This window comes from Xenia sp. Carnegie-2017, unplaced genomic scaffold (assembly GCF_021976095.1).
Source record: "Xenia sp. Carnegie-2017 unplaced genomic scaffold, XeniaSp_v1 HiC_scaffold_2, whole genome shotgun sequence".
NCBI lineage: Eukaryota > Metazoa > Cnidaria > Anthozoa > Malacalcyonacea > Xeniidae > Xenia > Xenia sp. Carnegie-2017.
Window position 1 is genome coordinate 4,493,313 of NW_025813482.1, and position 15,851 is coordinate 4,509,163.

General features: G+C 36.0%; 3 protein-coding genes and 1 long non-coding RNA gene across 4 annotated transcripts; 1 reads left to right on the forward strand and 3 right to left on the reverse strand.

Moving 5' to 3' along the window:
• Positions 1-109: 109 nt before the first annotated feature.
• Positions 110-7,751, reverse strand: LOC124439898 (hepatocyte nuclear factor 1-alpha-like). The gene is made up of 6 exons (XM_046990182.1): positions 7,374-7,751; positions 2,299-2,498; positions 1,830-1,998; positions 1,513-1,700; positions 1,007-1,401; positions 110-888 (listed from the first exon to the last, which is right to left on the reverse strand). The coding sequence occupies exons 1-6, from the start codon at positions 7,640-7,642 to the stop codon at positions 721-723; spliced, it is 1,389 nt and encodes a 462-aa protein (XP_046846138.1). The 5' UTR covers positions 7,643-7,751; the 3' UTR covers positions 110-720.
• On the reverse strand, positions 4,675-6,387 carry LOC124439899. The gene is made up of 2 exons (XR_006946494.1): positions 6,276-6,387; positions 4,675-6,157 (listed from the first exon to the last, which is right to left on the reverse strand). It is a non-coding gene; the product is annotated as an uncharacterized LOC124439899 (long non-coding RNA).
• Positions 7,752-9,018: 1,267 nt separating the features above from the next.
• Positions 9,019-9,638, forward strand: LOC124439988. Its single transcript, XM_046990296.1, is given in 2 exon segments — positions 9,019-9,279; positions 9,282-9,638. Coding segments are annotated over 2 exon segments (555 nt in total). The 3' UTR covers positions 9,576-9,638.
• On the reverse strand, positions 9,606-14,357 carry LOC124439989 (glycylpeptide N-tetradecanoyltransferase 2-like). Its single transcript, XM_046990297.1, has 7 exons — positions 13,861-14,357; positions 12,702-12,825; positions 12,140-12,231; positions 11,346-11,462; positions 10,765-10,935; positions 10,587-10,695; positions 9,606-10,074 (listed from the first exon to the last, which is right to left on the reverse strand). The coding sequence occupies exons 2-7, from the start codon at positions 12,705-12,707 to the stop codon at positions 10,060-10,062; spliced, it is 510 nt and encodes a 169-aa protein (XP_046846253.1). The 5' UTR covers positions 12,708-12,825; positions 13,861-14,357; the 3' UTR covers positions 9,606-10,059.
• Positions 14,358-15,851: the final 1,494 nt, after the last annotated feature.

The window sequence follows — 15,851 nt, forward strand, 5'->3', positions numbered from 1 at the left end:
TTTCTTGCGACATTTGAGCAGTTGCCGCTTTTTCTATCGTGAGAAAACTCGTTGGTATAGGTGTTTCATTTTGAGAATCATTTGTGTTAGTATCGGTAGCTTGTTTTGATTTATTCAAGGGTAACGTCCCACCAACTGGTTTCATTTCCACAACAAGTGTATCACTGTTGTTTAGGATAGACTCAGAACTCGACGTCTTGTTGCTATGTGACATCACATTGGATATTTGGATTCTCCCACAATTCATCTCATCATTTGCGTGCGCAACTTGTGCAGATGTCTCAGGAGCACCGTCTAACGTAGAAGAACATGCAGTACTTGGTACATTACCAGAAACTACCCCAGAAGACTGGAGACAAGCTGATAATTGATCCTGTTTCGCCATTGCTGTAGAATATGTTAAATTTTGGGATTGAACACAAGTTGATGCTCCCATTAGTGGTGAATTTGAAAGTTGCAAAGTAGATTGTGACGTAATAGTGTTTTCATTTTTCACAAAAGCTTCTTTCACCGTTGATATTGGTGGTAAAGAACGCTGTAAATGACCTGAGCCAAGAGATGGTAAAACATTGGGTTCAGCGGTAGTTGAAACACTGCCATCAGTGGAGAGTAACAAAGGTGTGGATATTGTTGTGATTGTATTCGACGCAGAAGATACAACTGATGGTGAAGACATAGCAAATTGTACCTGCGGTACACCGCTGGTCATTGGCATTAGCGTCACACCGTGTATGGTTGAGATTGCGTGCCAATGTGACTTGGAACCATTAGGTTGGGAACATAGGATACTGGAACTGCCCCGCTTGTACCCAGTTCACCAGAATGAGTGACGATCCCTGGAGTATGCGAAACTGGTAACATTTGGCCTGGCACTAATTCAGTAATGACCTATACAAAAAAAAGTTATGCATGAATTAAATTAAAACAAAATGAAGAAGATTTGATAAATTTGTTTAACCTTTTTGGGTAAATATTAGTTGAACTTATGAAATTAAAAGAAAGAAACCTGAAGTTGTGCTGGTGTAAGTATTTGATGAGGTAAAGCACCAATTGCCACAGATATAGGATGCTGCATTAATGCGGGAGCTGTTTCGTTAGCATGGGTGACTGTATGCGCCTGGGTCATAGTAGGAGGACTAGGTTCGTATTTCATCAAGGACATTGTAGGAAGTCGAGCAAGCGGAGCGGATGGTAACAGTTGACTGAGTGATGTAGTTGCCGCAGGATTTGAAGTTCGTCCACTGGTATCACAATCCAGGGTCGTCACATCAATTAACTTGGGGAGCAAGTGTGTGCTCAATGCCGGCAAAAGCGAAGGCTTGGGTAAGACTGATTTCTGATTGGATGTGACAAGGGTGGTCTTATTACTATCGGGCGATGTTTGTTCCATCACATTTCCACCTAAGAAAGATAATGAAGCTCTCAGCATCACAAAATCAAAAGGAACTTTATCACGATAAACAGAGTAATTCAATATTCCATATGGAAAAATAATCAAATATCCTATCTGACCGACAACAGGATATGTTCCAGCATCCATTGCAAGTTTTACTTTGAAAGCTTCTTCCTTCCTACGATTCGCAAACCAATGATAGACACGGCTCTCGTTGACAAGATCTGGTCCCAGGTTATCGACTTTCTCAGATGGTATGCCTCGTTGGTCGCATTCAGCCTGGTTGCATGCTTTCGCTAACAACTCCCTATTTTTGGTAGACGTAAGAAGGCAAGAGATCCATAAACATCCGAGAAATATCTGGGAAAATGGGGGTGGGTGGATGGAGTAAGGTATCAATGAACAAAAAATTAATGAAAACTAAGATTAAATATACCTTTCCTCTTTGAATGGATTACGTTCCAAATCATAAGCCTGGTAAAGAATTTCCTTAGACGCTTGACCCCACTTGAAACGATTTCTTCGTGAACGCTTGTAGGGCATAGTGGAGCCCGTTGGACTCAGATCGGGATCTGTTTGTCTTTTCGTCAACATTCTATTATATTCTGCAATGATAATTTTTCACAAAAGTTCGTTTTCTCATATAAGGACATAGACATTGCTAGATTCCCAATCAATGAACATTTCAAAACATTACAATAAACAGGCTGGTAACAATATCAAGGATGTATTAGAGAAAGAGGTTAAGGAGGGAGTTAGAAGAGGGCCTCGGGACCACTTGTTAAAAGTTAGACACATCATATCACTTTTCCCATTATCAAGAAGTCAAAAGGTGACTGTATTCTTATTTAATGAAAGCTTTTGTACAGAAAAATTTATAAATACATAAGAAATTCCACACGTACGTGCAGCAATTTCCTTGTGCTTTGCCTCAAACCATATGTAAAGCGTAAATCTTTTTTGCGTTTTCATTGGAATACCCTTGTTGAGATGCTGCGAAAGATGGCTCTGGTTCAAACGTGTTGCTTCGACCGCCTCGCGCTGAGTAATGTTATGCTGTTTCATGTACTGTTTTATTATCTTTGCACTTTGCCAAGGATCGAGTCTTGAAGGAAAATAAAACGCATTCGTATTTTAATGGGATTGCATGCAATTGCACTTACCAAAAGACTTCATAGTAGAAGTTTAGGAGTTTTAGAGAAAGGTCAGCTTTGCAAGAAGGAAATACTTCGAAAACGTTGCTCGCAAAAAGAACAAAGATCACAAAAGCAGTGTTTTATAGCCCAATGCTCAGTATTATGTTACACCATAATAGCTAGACACACGAGATTGTTTTTGCTAGTGATTCTCATCAAGTGCTTCTTAAGCCACATATTCAACACTCGATTTTCTTTTTAAAAAATTTCTATTTCTCAGAATTTTATTTCCATAGAGCAATTAAGCAACGTACTGTGTAAAATTAACACATAAAAAAAACTAAATAAGATTCACTTTCGTTCTTATATTTCAACATTCCAGCAAGAAACCGATCCAAAATATATATAACTACAAATGTAATAATACTTATTAATCTCTTTGACAAACTCGGGATATGTACGACCAAACAAATTGATAAATTTGACCACAAAAATGTTTAAAGTTTCACGGCTATAATGCGCGGTTTCCATTATTGCGTTTAATGTGTACAAAACAACGAAGCGTTTTGCTGTTAAGTAAATTGCTAATAATCACGGCAATTACGAAACATATTTCTGAAAATATACGATGAAAATTACCAAAGTCGAATTGCCTTTGAGTAATTATTGTCAATTTCAGTTAACTTTTCAAAGATCGTGACTAAAACACCACACGAGTACATACGAGTACATACGAGTGACATAGGAGTACATACAAGTACATACGACTGACATACGAGTACATACGAGTGACATACGACTACATGCTGGCCACAAGTATATATATATGTACTCGTATGTCAGTCGTATGTACTCGTATGTCAGTCGTATGTATGTATGTACTCGTGTGGTGTTTTAGTCACGATCCTTTTCAAATGGCGGTTGCCAAGTTACTTTCTAATGTTGCCAGTTACATTTCTAAATATGGAATATTCGATATGAACTCGTCAACTTGAGTTGACAAGTTGTGTACTTGAGTACTAAAGTTGTGAACTTGAGTACTGAAGTTGTGAACTAAAGTTGCGAAGTACTGGCAAACGCGAAAGGTCTTTGTACCCTGTAGATATTTGGCAATGAATCCGTACAGTAAGCAAGGAAAAGCTTTACCAATAGAAGTAAGAAATGAAATACTTGAAATGTGGCTAAATAACGAGCGTTTGACAAACATTTCGAAACAACTAAACCTACCGTATACGACTATATCAAATATAATAGATCTATGGGTAGACACTGGTTCTATTGCACCTCGCCAGAGAGAACGTGATGTTCGAACCGCGCGTACAGATGACGTTATTGCATACACTGAATATCTAAAAGATAATAAACCATCTATTTACACAAAAGAGATTCAGCAACACCTAGAAAATAACAAAGTTTGCCTTCCAGCAAACATACCTAGCAGGTCATCCATTAGTAGAATTTTGAATAAAGATCTTGGTTACTCTTACAAGATAATAAGTCAAATTTCTCGAGAGACAGAACGGCCGGACGTTATGGAGAAGTTAGAAGCTTACATAGCAAATATTTCATTGATTAATTGCAACCGAATGCATTTCTTTGATAAGTCGTCTGTAGTTGTTACGAGTGGCAACAGACGTCGAGGGCACAGTATTCAGGGTACTCCTGCATTTGAAATCCAACGATACGCTTCTAGTGCCACATTTACTGTATATTTATTACATAATGTAAACGGCGTATCGCATTATAACATTCTTAGAGGGCCGTCAAACGGATTAGAATTGCTAAATTTCTTCGAAGAAGCTTTTGAGATAGACGACATTTTTGGAAACCCTGTCATTAAAGATGATGATGTTATTGTGATGGATAACTGCGGCTTTCATCATGGAAATAAAGTAGAACCACAATTACGACGTATGCTACAAGGCAGAAATGTGGAATTACTTCATCAACCAACTTATCATCCGTGTTACAACACATGTGAACAGTGTTTTCATCATATGAATACAATGCTGCGTCGATACACAAAATGCATGGAGAAATACACTGAACTGTGTATTTCCGATGCTATAGAAATGATAGACGAGGGTCTCTCAAGACAGTTTTTAAAGTTTTGTGGATATACATAAACTATTTATGAACATTTTATTACCTTGTGCCAATATTTTTATTTTTTGATTGTATAACTATTTTTATTCGCTGTTGTGCTAATATGTACATAACAAAACTTCAAACAAACAAAAAACGTATTACCAACGATGAATAACTTTGAACAAGTTTTGCAATGCAACTGCAATGTCAGTGCTCTAAACTCATGAATAATTTTTGTTCATAAAATCTGCTGCAGAAGAAAGTAATTAAAGACCGGCTCCACGCTCACCAGTATTATTGTTGTCACTGTCAGGCAGAGTCGTAGAGGCGTTTGTTGAATAAACCTGTCCCTGTTTTGGTGCATGAAAACCATTGTTTGCTAACGTAACCATACATTGTGGGGAAAACGACTGTGTTTCATGATGATTATAGGCTGGTGATATTTGCATAGCTATGGGATACGTTCCCATTTCAGGCATTTCATAACTCTCGTAGACAGACAGTCGATGGGGATTATATGTAAGCGATGCATGGGCAATTTGAGGTAGTAAACAGCCGGTCATACCTTGAGAAAACCTTTTTTCATGAGTAAATTGAAGTCACTGAAATTATTGTAAAGTTTTCTTGCGCGACGAGGATTTTTAACGCGACAACGTTCGCTACATGAAGCTCTGCTGCTTGATGCAGATGAACACAGTTCAGAATCACTTGTTGAGCTAGCAACAGTGTAACGTGGTTTTGCTGTCGTTTACTTTTTTTCGTATGTTTTCTCCTTTAAGAATGCTTTCGTTTGAAGGTCTTGTCTTGTGCAGTGTAGTTGGTATTCGTACTATGTTTTTTGTGTGATTTTACTGTATTTGTTTTTCATTGGCGTTAGGTTCATGTTAACGTTGAAATTTACTGCATGGCCACCCGGTTGCATTTGCTCATATTCTTTAATTCCTACAACACCTAAATCACCAATCTCGTCTTGCAAAGTTTTCTTGCATTTCGCTAGAGTTATTCCAAGTTGTTCAGCGTCGTTTGTAGTTTCTGCGGGAATTTTATTGTTGAAGAACTCGCGCAAAATTCTAATATCGCGAAGAAGTTTTGGTCTGTTCATTTTATATTCAGCATTAATTTTCATCATCCTGGGAGTTAATGCTTTTATAAATTGGTGCTCACTCTGGCTTTGAAAATTATTAACACCATCTAATTCTTCTTGGAGTTGCTTAATAGTCTCGTGTTTTTGTTTTATCTTAAACTTCAATCGATTCATGTCCGCAGAATATTCGGGATGTTTGTCTTTAAGTCCACAATAAGTAAACGCGGAACATTTTTCAAGAATGCACGGTTTAGTTTGTGTGTTTCTGTGACCTCGGTGGCGGCAGTTGCTGCAGATGACTTTGTAATTACCAATCATTGGTAATTCAGGAACATTTAAATTCATTTATTCTAATTGCACGTTCATCTCTTTCAACTCTTGTTTGTTGTGATGAATTGAGTCTTCGATTGTCCTTCGCCGATTTTCCAATGAACGTTGAGCGGGTATACTTGTATCCTATTTCAGATAGTTAAACGCAACATTTTAAATTTATACATTTATTTTTATTGTGACTACAAAAACAATGACGCACGAAAGTATTCAGTTTTAAGAAATATGTCCCTTTACGACCTACCTCGTACGAAGCAGATGGATTTTCATCGACGTCAAGACAACTTTTCGATTGAGATTTTGAAAATTTTAATAACGGTGACTGCTCCGCAGCAAATCGAGATGAAATTCCAAAACTTTCCTTGCCCCAAGCGGCAAGTTCGTATTCTTTAAAAGATGATCAAGATTTTCATTACTTAACAATTTCAGCGACAGTCGTGAAGAAAATTCATTTTCTTTCAAAGCTTTTTCTATTACTTCATGACTTTGTTGTCCAATTTTATCCTTAAAACTATTAAGGAACTCCTCCAATTCATCTGCCATTATCAGTGAACAATTTATTAAGCTTTTACTTGCCTACAACACAGACCTTTCGCGTTTGCCAGTACTTCGCAACTTTAGTTCACAACTTCAGTGCTCAAGTTCACAACTTCTGTACTCAAGTTCACAACTTCAGTACTCAAGTACTCAACTTTTCAACTCAAGTTGACAAGTTCATATCGAATATTCCATATTTGGAAATGTAACTGGCAACAATAGAAAGTAACTTGGCAACCGCCATTTGAAAAGTTAACTGAAATCGACAATAATACACCGACATAAAATAGCGCAAACCTGATTGAATATGAAGAAATTTTAGATTAATATTTAAACGTCTGGGTCATATAAAAACCAATTCAATGATTAACACAGAAGAAAATTGCAAATTCAGAAACTTTCACTAATCATAAATAATTCAAAACGAAGTTAATAAAACCGGATATAAAATCGGAGCGCAAGGAGAGAAAACAGCGCGATTTTGAAACTTTATTCGGGAGTAAAAAGAAGGAATAACGAGAGATAAGATCGCGTCTATGTTTTTGGATGCAATCGCACTAATATAAAGTCTTTGTTTTCCGATTATTATCATGGAAAGCAAAATTGTTTAATCGAAAATATAGGTCGTTTCGATGAATAAAAAAACCCGTCAAAGTTGTCAAAGATTTGTTACAAGTTTCAAAATTAAATTGCTGAATTTCAAGAAAGCAAACTGCGCGCAATGTATGTCCAAAGATTAAATAATCGATGTTTTATAAAACTGAGCATACTTTAAGTTCGAGGTAAAATTTGCTGGTAAAATCACCTTACGAGTTGCTGTGCAATGGACAAGCCATTGGTTTCTAGCTCGGGAACCGACGGTGCGACATTTTGACCAACCGTACCAGAAATCTCCGAGAAAATTTGACTTTGTTCGTTACTTTCACTTGGAGACATTTTCTCAAGTTTGCCTTGAAATTCTGGTTTCATCTGTTTCTCAAGAGCTTTTATAGCGTGTACAACCGCATCACTGCTAATGCCACTATTCAGTAACGCAGCCAACAACTCAGCCTGCAATTCAGTCAATGCAGCCATAACTCACTCAAGAAGCAATGTTAAATGTATTGTAAATGTACCATAGCAATGTAGTACCTTCGGCCAGTTGAAGAGAACTTTTACTACTGGACCGTACGATACTTTTACAGCCCTCTCGAAGACAATGTTTGTGAGCCCGCGTACAAAACCGCATATGGTCAGAAGACTTCAATTTCCCCACGTAGTTTATAAATGTAACTATGGAAAGCCATTTTTTTTACAGTCGAGAATTTTTTTGGAGTCGAGATTTTTTTTTACAGTCGAGAATTTTTTTGGAGTCGAGATTTTTTTTTTAAAGTCGAGAATTTTTTTGGAGTCAAGATTTTTTTTTACAGTCGAGAATTTTTTTTGGAGTCGAGAATTTTCTGGCAATTGAAAATCAAAAACTAAGTCTGATTATAAACTAAGAGAAAGATAGCGAAACTTTTTTATTTCATTACTGTGGTTTTATTAGAAATGTCAAACGTCTCAAGAGCTGTCGACGAAAATTTAGAAAATCTGTTATTATCGATACAAGACTGTATAGAACGTATAGATAGGAACGAATTTCTTGGTAACTTCAATTTTTTAGAATATTTATGTGATCGCCTTGAAGGACATATTCGAATAATAATGGCCATCTCCTTAGTCTTTAGAAATCAACAACATCCCATATCTCCGCTCATAGCAAACTTACTCAATATATTGAGAGAAAAACTTCAATTTCTACGAACACAGATTACTTTATGTAATGAGCAAGTTGCGATACGTTGTAGAATTCCAGTGCCGCAAGATGCAAGCTCTGGAGGCAGACGTAGATACATTGTTACAACAGACCAAATTGAAGAATGACGCAGTACGGGTATGAATTGGAAAGCCATTGCCAGTTGCCTGGGAGTGAGTGCCAAAACTCTTTACAGAAGAAGAATAGACTATGGTAAAGCAGACACTTACTGTGACATAACAGAACAAGAGCTTGAATGGTACATTAGAGATATTTTTAGATTGAAACCCTTCTCTGGCGAAACTTACGTAAGAGGAGCTTTGCGTGGTCGGGTATTCATATCCAAAGGTGGAGAGTTAGGGAAGCATTAGAAACTATTGACCCTATTAACCGTGCCATAAGACGGAGATACGCTATACAAAGGCGGGTGTAAAATGTGAGGAAACCAAATCATCTCTGGCACATTGACTCCAATCACAAACTCATCACTTGGAGATTTGTCCTGCATGGTTGCATCGACGGCTATAGCAAAACATTTATTTATTTGAAATGCTTCACGAACAATCTTGCGCATACTGTTTTGCAATGTTTTGTAAATGGTGCACAAAGATTTGGGATTCCATCTCGCGTACGTGGCGATAGGGGGGTGGAAAATGTACACGTTGCACGATTTATGATAGCTAATAGAGGTCTAAACAGAGGAAGCTTCATAGCCGGACGCAGCGTGCATAACCAAAGAATTGAGCGTCTTTGGGCGGAGGTGAATAGAGTGAGTTCCTCCTATTATAAAGATCTATTCCAATTTATGGAGGAAAGCGAGCTTCTTGATGCGCACGATGAAATCGATTTGTATGCTCTGCACCATGTTTACATTCCTGCAATACAAGCCTCACTCAATGAGTTTGTCAACCAATGGAATCATCACGGACTTCAACCATGCGGAGTATGTCGCCCCTAGCACTATGGCGTTCTGAGCTTAATGAAACTGATTTAACAGACGTTAATATCGATAATGTAAATTTATATGGCATTGATCCTGATGGCGCGGTAGGTGATATCGAAACGGACAATATGGTTGTTGTCCGTGAAAATTCAGTTGAGTTGACCGAAGATCATGTCAATGAAATACGCCGCCTTGTTCCGGAACCTTTAAGCGATGACGGCAATCACGGAATTCACCACTACCTCACAGTTCGTCAATATTTGCAAAATCATTTTCAGGAACAATAAAACTAGTTAATGAAAGATGATTAGAATGAATTGAGCCTTAAAAATATACCATTTTATCAACAATCGTCGTAACTGCTTTCATTGTCACATATTAGAAGTCAAAGGATTTTTTAAGAGGTGTGCCGTTCTTGCATTTGGTGAAGAGAAACACAACATGCACTATAATTTATCTACAAAATAATTTTTTACTACATAAATGTATCATATAATGGGTTATTGTGAAGTAAAACCCTTGATAAATGAACACTATAACAGAACAGTTGTATACTTACGTATAGAGTATAGTATAACTTCAACCACAACATTGTTGTTTAATTGTTCGTCTTTATCCATTATCTATTAAACTATGTAAAATGACCATGCAGCTTCTCGTCGAAAAATGTCATTGAATTCCTCGGACAGTTCGTTGTATGACTCGGATGAGCTTTAACAATCCCTCCTGTTTTAAAATTTGCAGCTACGTATATAAAGCGGGCGGGAGAGTCTAATCAGACCAAATCTAGTAAAAAAATTGCATGTATGACCTCACTTCCCTAAATGCTACGCAATCTACATCAAACATATCAAAAATGTAATCATCATGTCATCATTCGCTGTTAACTATAACTCACAAAGTCGTTACCATTCCTTACAATTATCAAATCTTGATACAATAACTTGGAAGACGTTACCATATTTATATAAGATCGCTTCAAGTAAAGGGTTTGAATCCGAAAGTATCGTTACATGTTTGTAGATTTAGATCGTCCGGGTTAATGGAGTCCTGAGAAGGACTGTTCATGCTGATGTTGACTGAAATATCGACAACCTTAGCAGTAGTCATCGACTAACTTCATCAGCAGTTGGTAGGCAAGCAGTACCGCTCGCGTATTTATTAACATAAGGTACGCGTATGAAACGCGTATGATACGAAAAACATACGCGTATGAAACGCGTATGATACGAGAACGATACGCGTATGATACGAGCAGGGCAGAAATCAAACAAACAAGAAAAATTGTCGATACTCACCTCTGGCAACTTGTACAACTTTATCAACCTTGACATCGTCATATTTTTGCTAAGATTTGAAAACTTGCAGTCAACAAGCTTCTTTGGATTAAGTGATCTGTGCCAATACCTAACAAAAAATATCTTATAAAACTCCTAGCTCGGTTTTGTAAATGTGTTTTGATGCAATGTAACTTACCGACATGCGGAGACTGGTTTAGGTAAGACAACTCCAGCAGTGTACACGCCTTGAAATATTCCCTGCAAGTTTACTCGTCTTGTTATTTTACGGATAAGGACTGGGGCGACACGTTTTTCCCGAAGTTTCTTGTGTACGCAAAGGAAATTGATCTCAACGCATTTCTTAACTCTAAAAATACACGCAACTCGTGCATTGAGAACGTAAAACTGGGAAAGGTCTACACAAATAAACGTGAAGAAGTCTTCAATTACGTTTGCAAGTTGTGGATAATTTGCAAATCTTTGATCAAATAAAAACATGAATGCATCTGGAATCTATTTTTTTTTCAAACAAATGCTACGTCAACGTTCATTGTAAGATTTCTAACAGCTATGTACATAAGTCACTGTTCAAAACTGTCGTATTCGACTGCATTTTTTCTTTCATCATTTTTTTAAAGGTTAAACATTATAGGGAAAGAGCAAATCAAGTAAAATAAAGTAACCAACCAAATTTGAAAAGTTCTGAAATACTAAATCATTCCAGGCTCTCTTGTGGTTTAAATTACATACTATTCACAAAAACCAACATCTACTAACGTGTTATAAATATTGATTGTTGCAGGTACAGCACTAATGAAGCCAACTAATTTTTTGTTTGAAGAAACACGTACACCACAATGCCATTGTTTTTTCCATTCAGGTGGTTTCAGCGCCCTTTGAAAAAAGATTAATTTTGATTAAGTAGTCAAGTGTTTTCTAATCGTTACTCAGCTCACATTTTCTGCTTGCCAAATTACAAATTATTAGAAAAACATGCATGCAATGTTATCATATACCGTATTTACTCGTTTGAGCACTGCGCTCGAATGAGCGCCTCCCTATAATGAGTGAAACATTTTCAAAAAATATTTATTAGGGAAGGCCGCCACCAATGAGCGGCGCACTAATTATTTTTAGATGCATGATTAATCGACACACCGTCAAAATTGATAGACTCTAGCACAAAACAACCAAAAATCTCAAATCAACCTCAGAAATTTATTTGTTGTTAAATAATCTGGCTACAAGACACACTTGAAAGATTCTCTTTTAAAGAGCACCAAATCTAAAGTTACAAAAATTGGAAAAGCAGTGGGACGCTCAAGCAAGTAAATACGGCATACAACATAATAGTGCAAAACCTTTCTTCTGTGATTTTGTGTTTGTATAGTTCTTGAGTAAAATATGTTCTATTGAATCAATGATTACAGAATATAATTAACATATGAATATATGAATATGAGCCTGCCCACAGTTATCAATCTTCTGCAATCCCTTGAACAAACATTTCTCCAAGCATCAATTTGTTTGATTTTATTAAGTCAGTAAAGTTGAAGTGTACAAAAGCTCACCACTTTAGAAAGTCCAGGGAATAATCAAATCTAAAAATATTGTCATCATCTTCAACATAATTTTCATTCAATAGTTGATACAATTCTTTCAGCTTGAAAAATAAACTTCATTATGAGAAGTTGCTTAAGAAAGACGACTGTGACTTTCAATTGATAGAAAAATGGTGATTAAAGAGTAGGATTAAAAATACTAAGATATAGTGATATACCACACTTTTTGAAGTTAATGCTATGTATGTAGGTACAAGTCACAAACTTTGTGGAAAATATATACGAAGTTACATGTTTCTAAAAATATAAATAAAACTTATGAAAGAAATGTGGACATTTGCATGTTTACATTACAATAAGCACATGGTTGGTAAACAGGAAATTTTATTAAACTAGTGCATCACTCATAAAGGCACTTACATCTGTTGAAACAATAACTTCAGTTGTAATACTTCAGAAAATAAGCAAATGTAGGGAAGGTTAAAGGGCAAGAGGATAATTTAACATCTTACATTAAGTGCGAACTTGATAGTTAAAATTTATGGTGGCTAAAATCAATTTAAAAATTTACCTGCATCTCGTCATCAATATCCAAAGTTGCCCATTCAAATCCATTAGGGAGCGAATATTCATCTTGCCTAATGTCTTCAATTTTTTATCATCTTCAACTGCACGATTTTCAAGACAAACCTCCGCTAAAAAATAAAATGTTACATTAAACTTATTCCAAACACTTTAAAGGATAGATTGGTGTTTCTTCACAAGTCGATTTCCAATTTTTACAATCAATTTTATTGCTAAGGACAACACAAGTTTACTGCATTCAAATGAAATAATATCTAAAAAAATTGTATCTACAAATGGCTTGCCAACTATTCAAATGGATAAACCAACTGAAAAAGCATTACAAGCAATATTTTTAACATTATGGTAAAGTTTCTTAGCCCACCAAGTGCACATATCTGTATTTGAAGCAGGTGGTTTGTGAGACTGGAAATATTTCCATAAAAAAACACAAGAGATGAGACACTGAAGCTGGTTATTGAAAAGCCCATCGATAACTCAGTAGGTTAATCAGAACCTGCTGATTATATTAAAAAACAAGAGAAAAATGCCAAAAAGAGAATACTCAAGCCTATAATTATCATGAAAATCCACCAGGTTTACTATGGTTTTCACCACATATGCCTTTAATAATAGCATCTGGAGAAAATAACTTCTTTTTTCACAAAAATGTCTGAGCTATGATGCTAGTATGACTTAGAAAAAGGTTTTGGGCGAGACTAAACGTGTGTATTTTGCAGCATGATTGACATGCATGCTTAATATTTTTTATGTTGCGTCAGGAAAATTTTTTCCAATTACTTTCTGATTTATAAATTTCAACATAAAAACATAGCAAATCAGCAAGCAACATTTCAATTTCTATATTACAATGCAAAATATGAATTAAGAACATGTAGAATTTAATGTAGCAACATGTGTAGCAACATGTTTTCATAAAATTACTTAGATTTAAAGAGATTTTAGACAACCATATAATATTGTGCTTCAATTAATATCCTGTTGATACAAAAAAGTCATTTATAAATGTTGTTTTAAACAAGCAATATGACACACAAAAACTAATAGAGTCTTATCCTCCTATATACTACATGGTGTTTTCATTCAGTCTTGTCATACACAATGTCTATATACAAGGACTACTCAAAAACCCTTAAAGTACTTACTCAATTTCGGAACCGGCTGTGTATCCCAAAACTCGTACTTTTTCTCAAACACATTCGCATTTTTTCCTTTTCCTTTTCACCCATTGATAGCTTCATTAAAACGTAATCGACCCACCGCCTTTAGCAGTTGTGCTAGAGCTTGGGGTGATGGCAAAACCGATGTGGATTCATCTTTCTTTTTCCCTTTTTTCTTTTTCTTTTTGTTATTGCTTGTATTAACGGCAGAATTTTTGAATTCACTCGATTCAAAGACTCCGTTAGCAAGGGGAGAATCGGCGGTATCATCTTTCTCGGAGCTTTCTTCACAATTTTCGGTCTTTTCGTCGTCCGCCATTTTGAATCAATCCAGCAAGGGTTGTCAAAAATTGAGTTTCAATTAATTGCAATTATTTGTGACCAATTAATTGATTGGACAAAGCATCAATTAAAATTAATTGATTGGGCGCACCTCCAATTAAAATTAATTGATTGGCATTGACTGCTTTTTTCTATTTTTTTACATTGAAACTACTTTTGTCTTGTCACAGCAGCTTGCTTTCACTTACAACAAAGCAGTTTTCAGTTGCTGGGGCTGTCATGTATTGAACAAAGAAATATCAGTAGTTTACTTATCTTTGTACATAAGTGTCATAAAATTAACAAACTGAGCAGTATGATACAATTTTTGTTAGAAGTCATTAGTTGCATGTTAATAATGTGATGCAATTTAGAAATTTGTAGTTATAAAATTGTATTGCCATTGGAAACAACTGGTATCATAGATGGTGTTGTAGCTATAGCATAATAAAAACATATACTATAACTAAGTATGATAAGCATAAAAGTCACATATATTTTATTCACAGCTATATCTTATAATAAATAAGAATGTTGTGAATGTTGTGCGGAAAGTCGACTTCGTTCAAGCAGAAGGGAGAATTGTATAAGGCATGTGTTAGAAGTGTTTCGGGATATGGAGCAGAGTGTTGGGCGCCGAAAGCAGAGGACCTGAGAAGATTGGCGTCGACGGAAAGGAGAATGCTTAGGATGATGTGTGGTGTAACGTTGATGGATAGGATTCGAAGTGAAGAGATTAGAGAAAGAGTTGGTGTTGAGTGTATCGAGAATTGGGTAAGGCGCCAGCGTTTGAGGTGGTTTGGGCATGTGGAAAGGAGGGAAGAAAGTGCTGAAATTCGTAGAACGTTGCATATGAATGTTGATGGAGTCCGCAAACGAGGTAGACCGAGAAAGAGATGGATGGATGCTGTGAACAGTGATATGAAGGCGATGGGTATAACGAGAGATATGGCGAGAGATAGAGACGTTTGGCGTGGAAAAATTCATGGACCGGTCAACCCCCCTGGCGGGGATTAATACTGGCCGGTATACAAATGTTGTTTGTTTGTTTGTATATCTTATAATAATCTCAGCCATAGCCAGCATTTTTATTTGCTCATGCATCTCAATCTTGCTTGCATATTATCTCAATCTTGCTTTGTTCACTCACTGTAAAAACAATAGATTTCTAACGAAATGAGCAATGATGCAGTGAAATTTACATAGCAAGTGTAAAACATTCATTCTGGATATGCCACTGATGACATCCATATCAAATATTTCATAAGATAAAATATAAATTTAATGAACACCTTAGCTCTGGTAAAAAAATACTTTATACAGAGCTTTATAACTCTCTCAAAAAATAGTATTGTAACAGTATCTTGGGTTATGTGTTTGAATGTAATTATGTCAGATTTTGAAATAACCACTGTTAATATAACAAGCTTCTGACCTATGACATAGAGAAAAAGTTAAATATATTTACTGTTGCTATACCTATTGCTATTGCCTGTACAATAGACCTACCTATTTCTATACGATATTAGCGTTAGTGTGCGTTCTAGTACTAAAAAGATATGTAGACAAAGTATACAAGGGTTGTCAAAAATTAATCGAGTTTCAATTAATTGCAATTATTTGTAACCAATTAATTGATTGTACAAAGCATCAAT

What these genes read in the sequence shown, in the direction of transcription:
- LOC124439898 (XM_046990182.1), bottom strand. Translation starts at nt 7,642, where the DNA reads ATGGCTGCATTGACTGAATTGCAGGCTGAGTTGTTGGCTGCGTTACTG. An exon ending in AATCCATTCAAAGAGGAAAG is followed by an intron (nt 1,701 to 1,829) that starts GTATATTTAATC and finishes TACCAAAAATAG; the next exon opens with GGAGTTGTTAGCGAAAGCAT. An exon ending in TTACACCAGCACAACTTCAG is followed by an intron (nt 889 to 1,006) that starts GTTTCTTTCTTT and finishes TTTTTTGTATAG; the next exon opens with GTCATTACTGAATTAGTGCC.
- LOC124439989 (XM_046990297.1), bottom strand. An exon ending in ACAATCAATATTTATAACAC is followed by an intron (nt 10,936 to 11,345) that starts GTTAGTAGATGT and finishes GTGTATTTTTAG; the next exon opens with AGTTAAGAAATGCGTTGAGA. An exon ending in AAACCAGTCTCCGCATGTCG is followed by an intron (nt 10,696 to 10,764) that starts GTAAGTTACATT and finishes ATTTTTTGTTAG; the next exon opens with GTATTGGCACAGATCACTTA.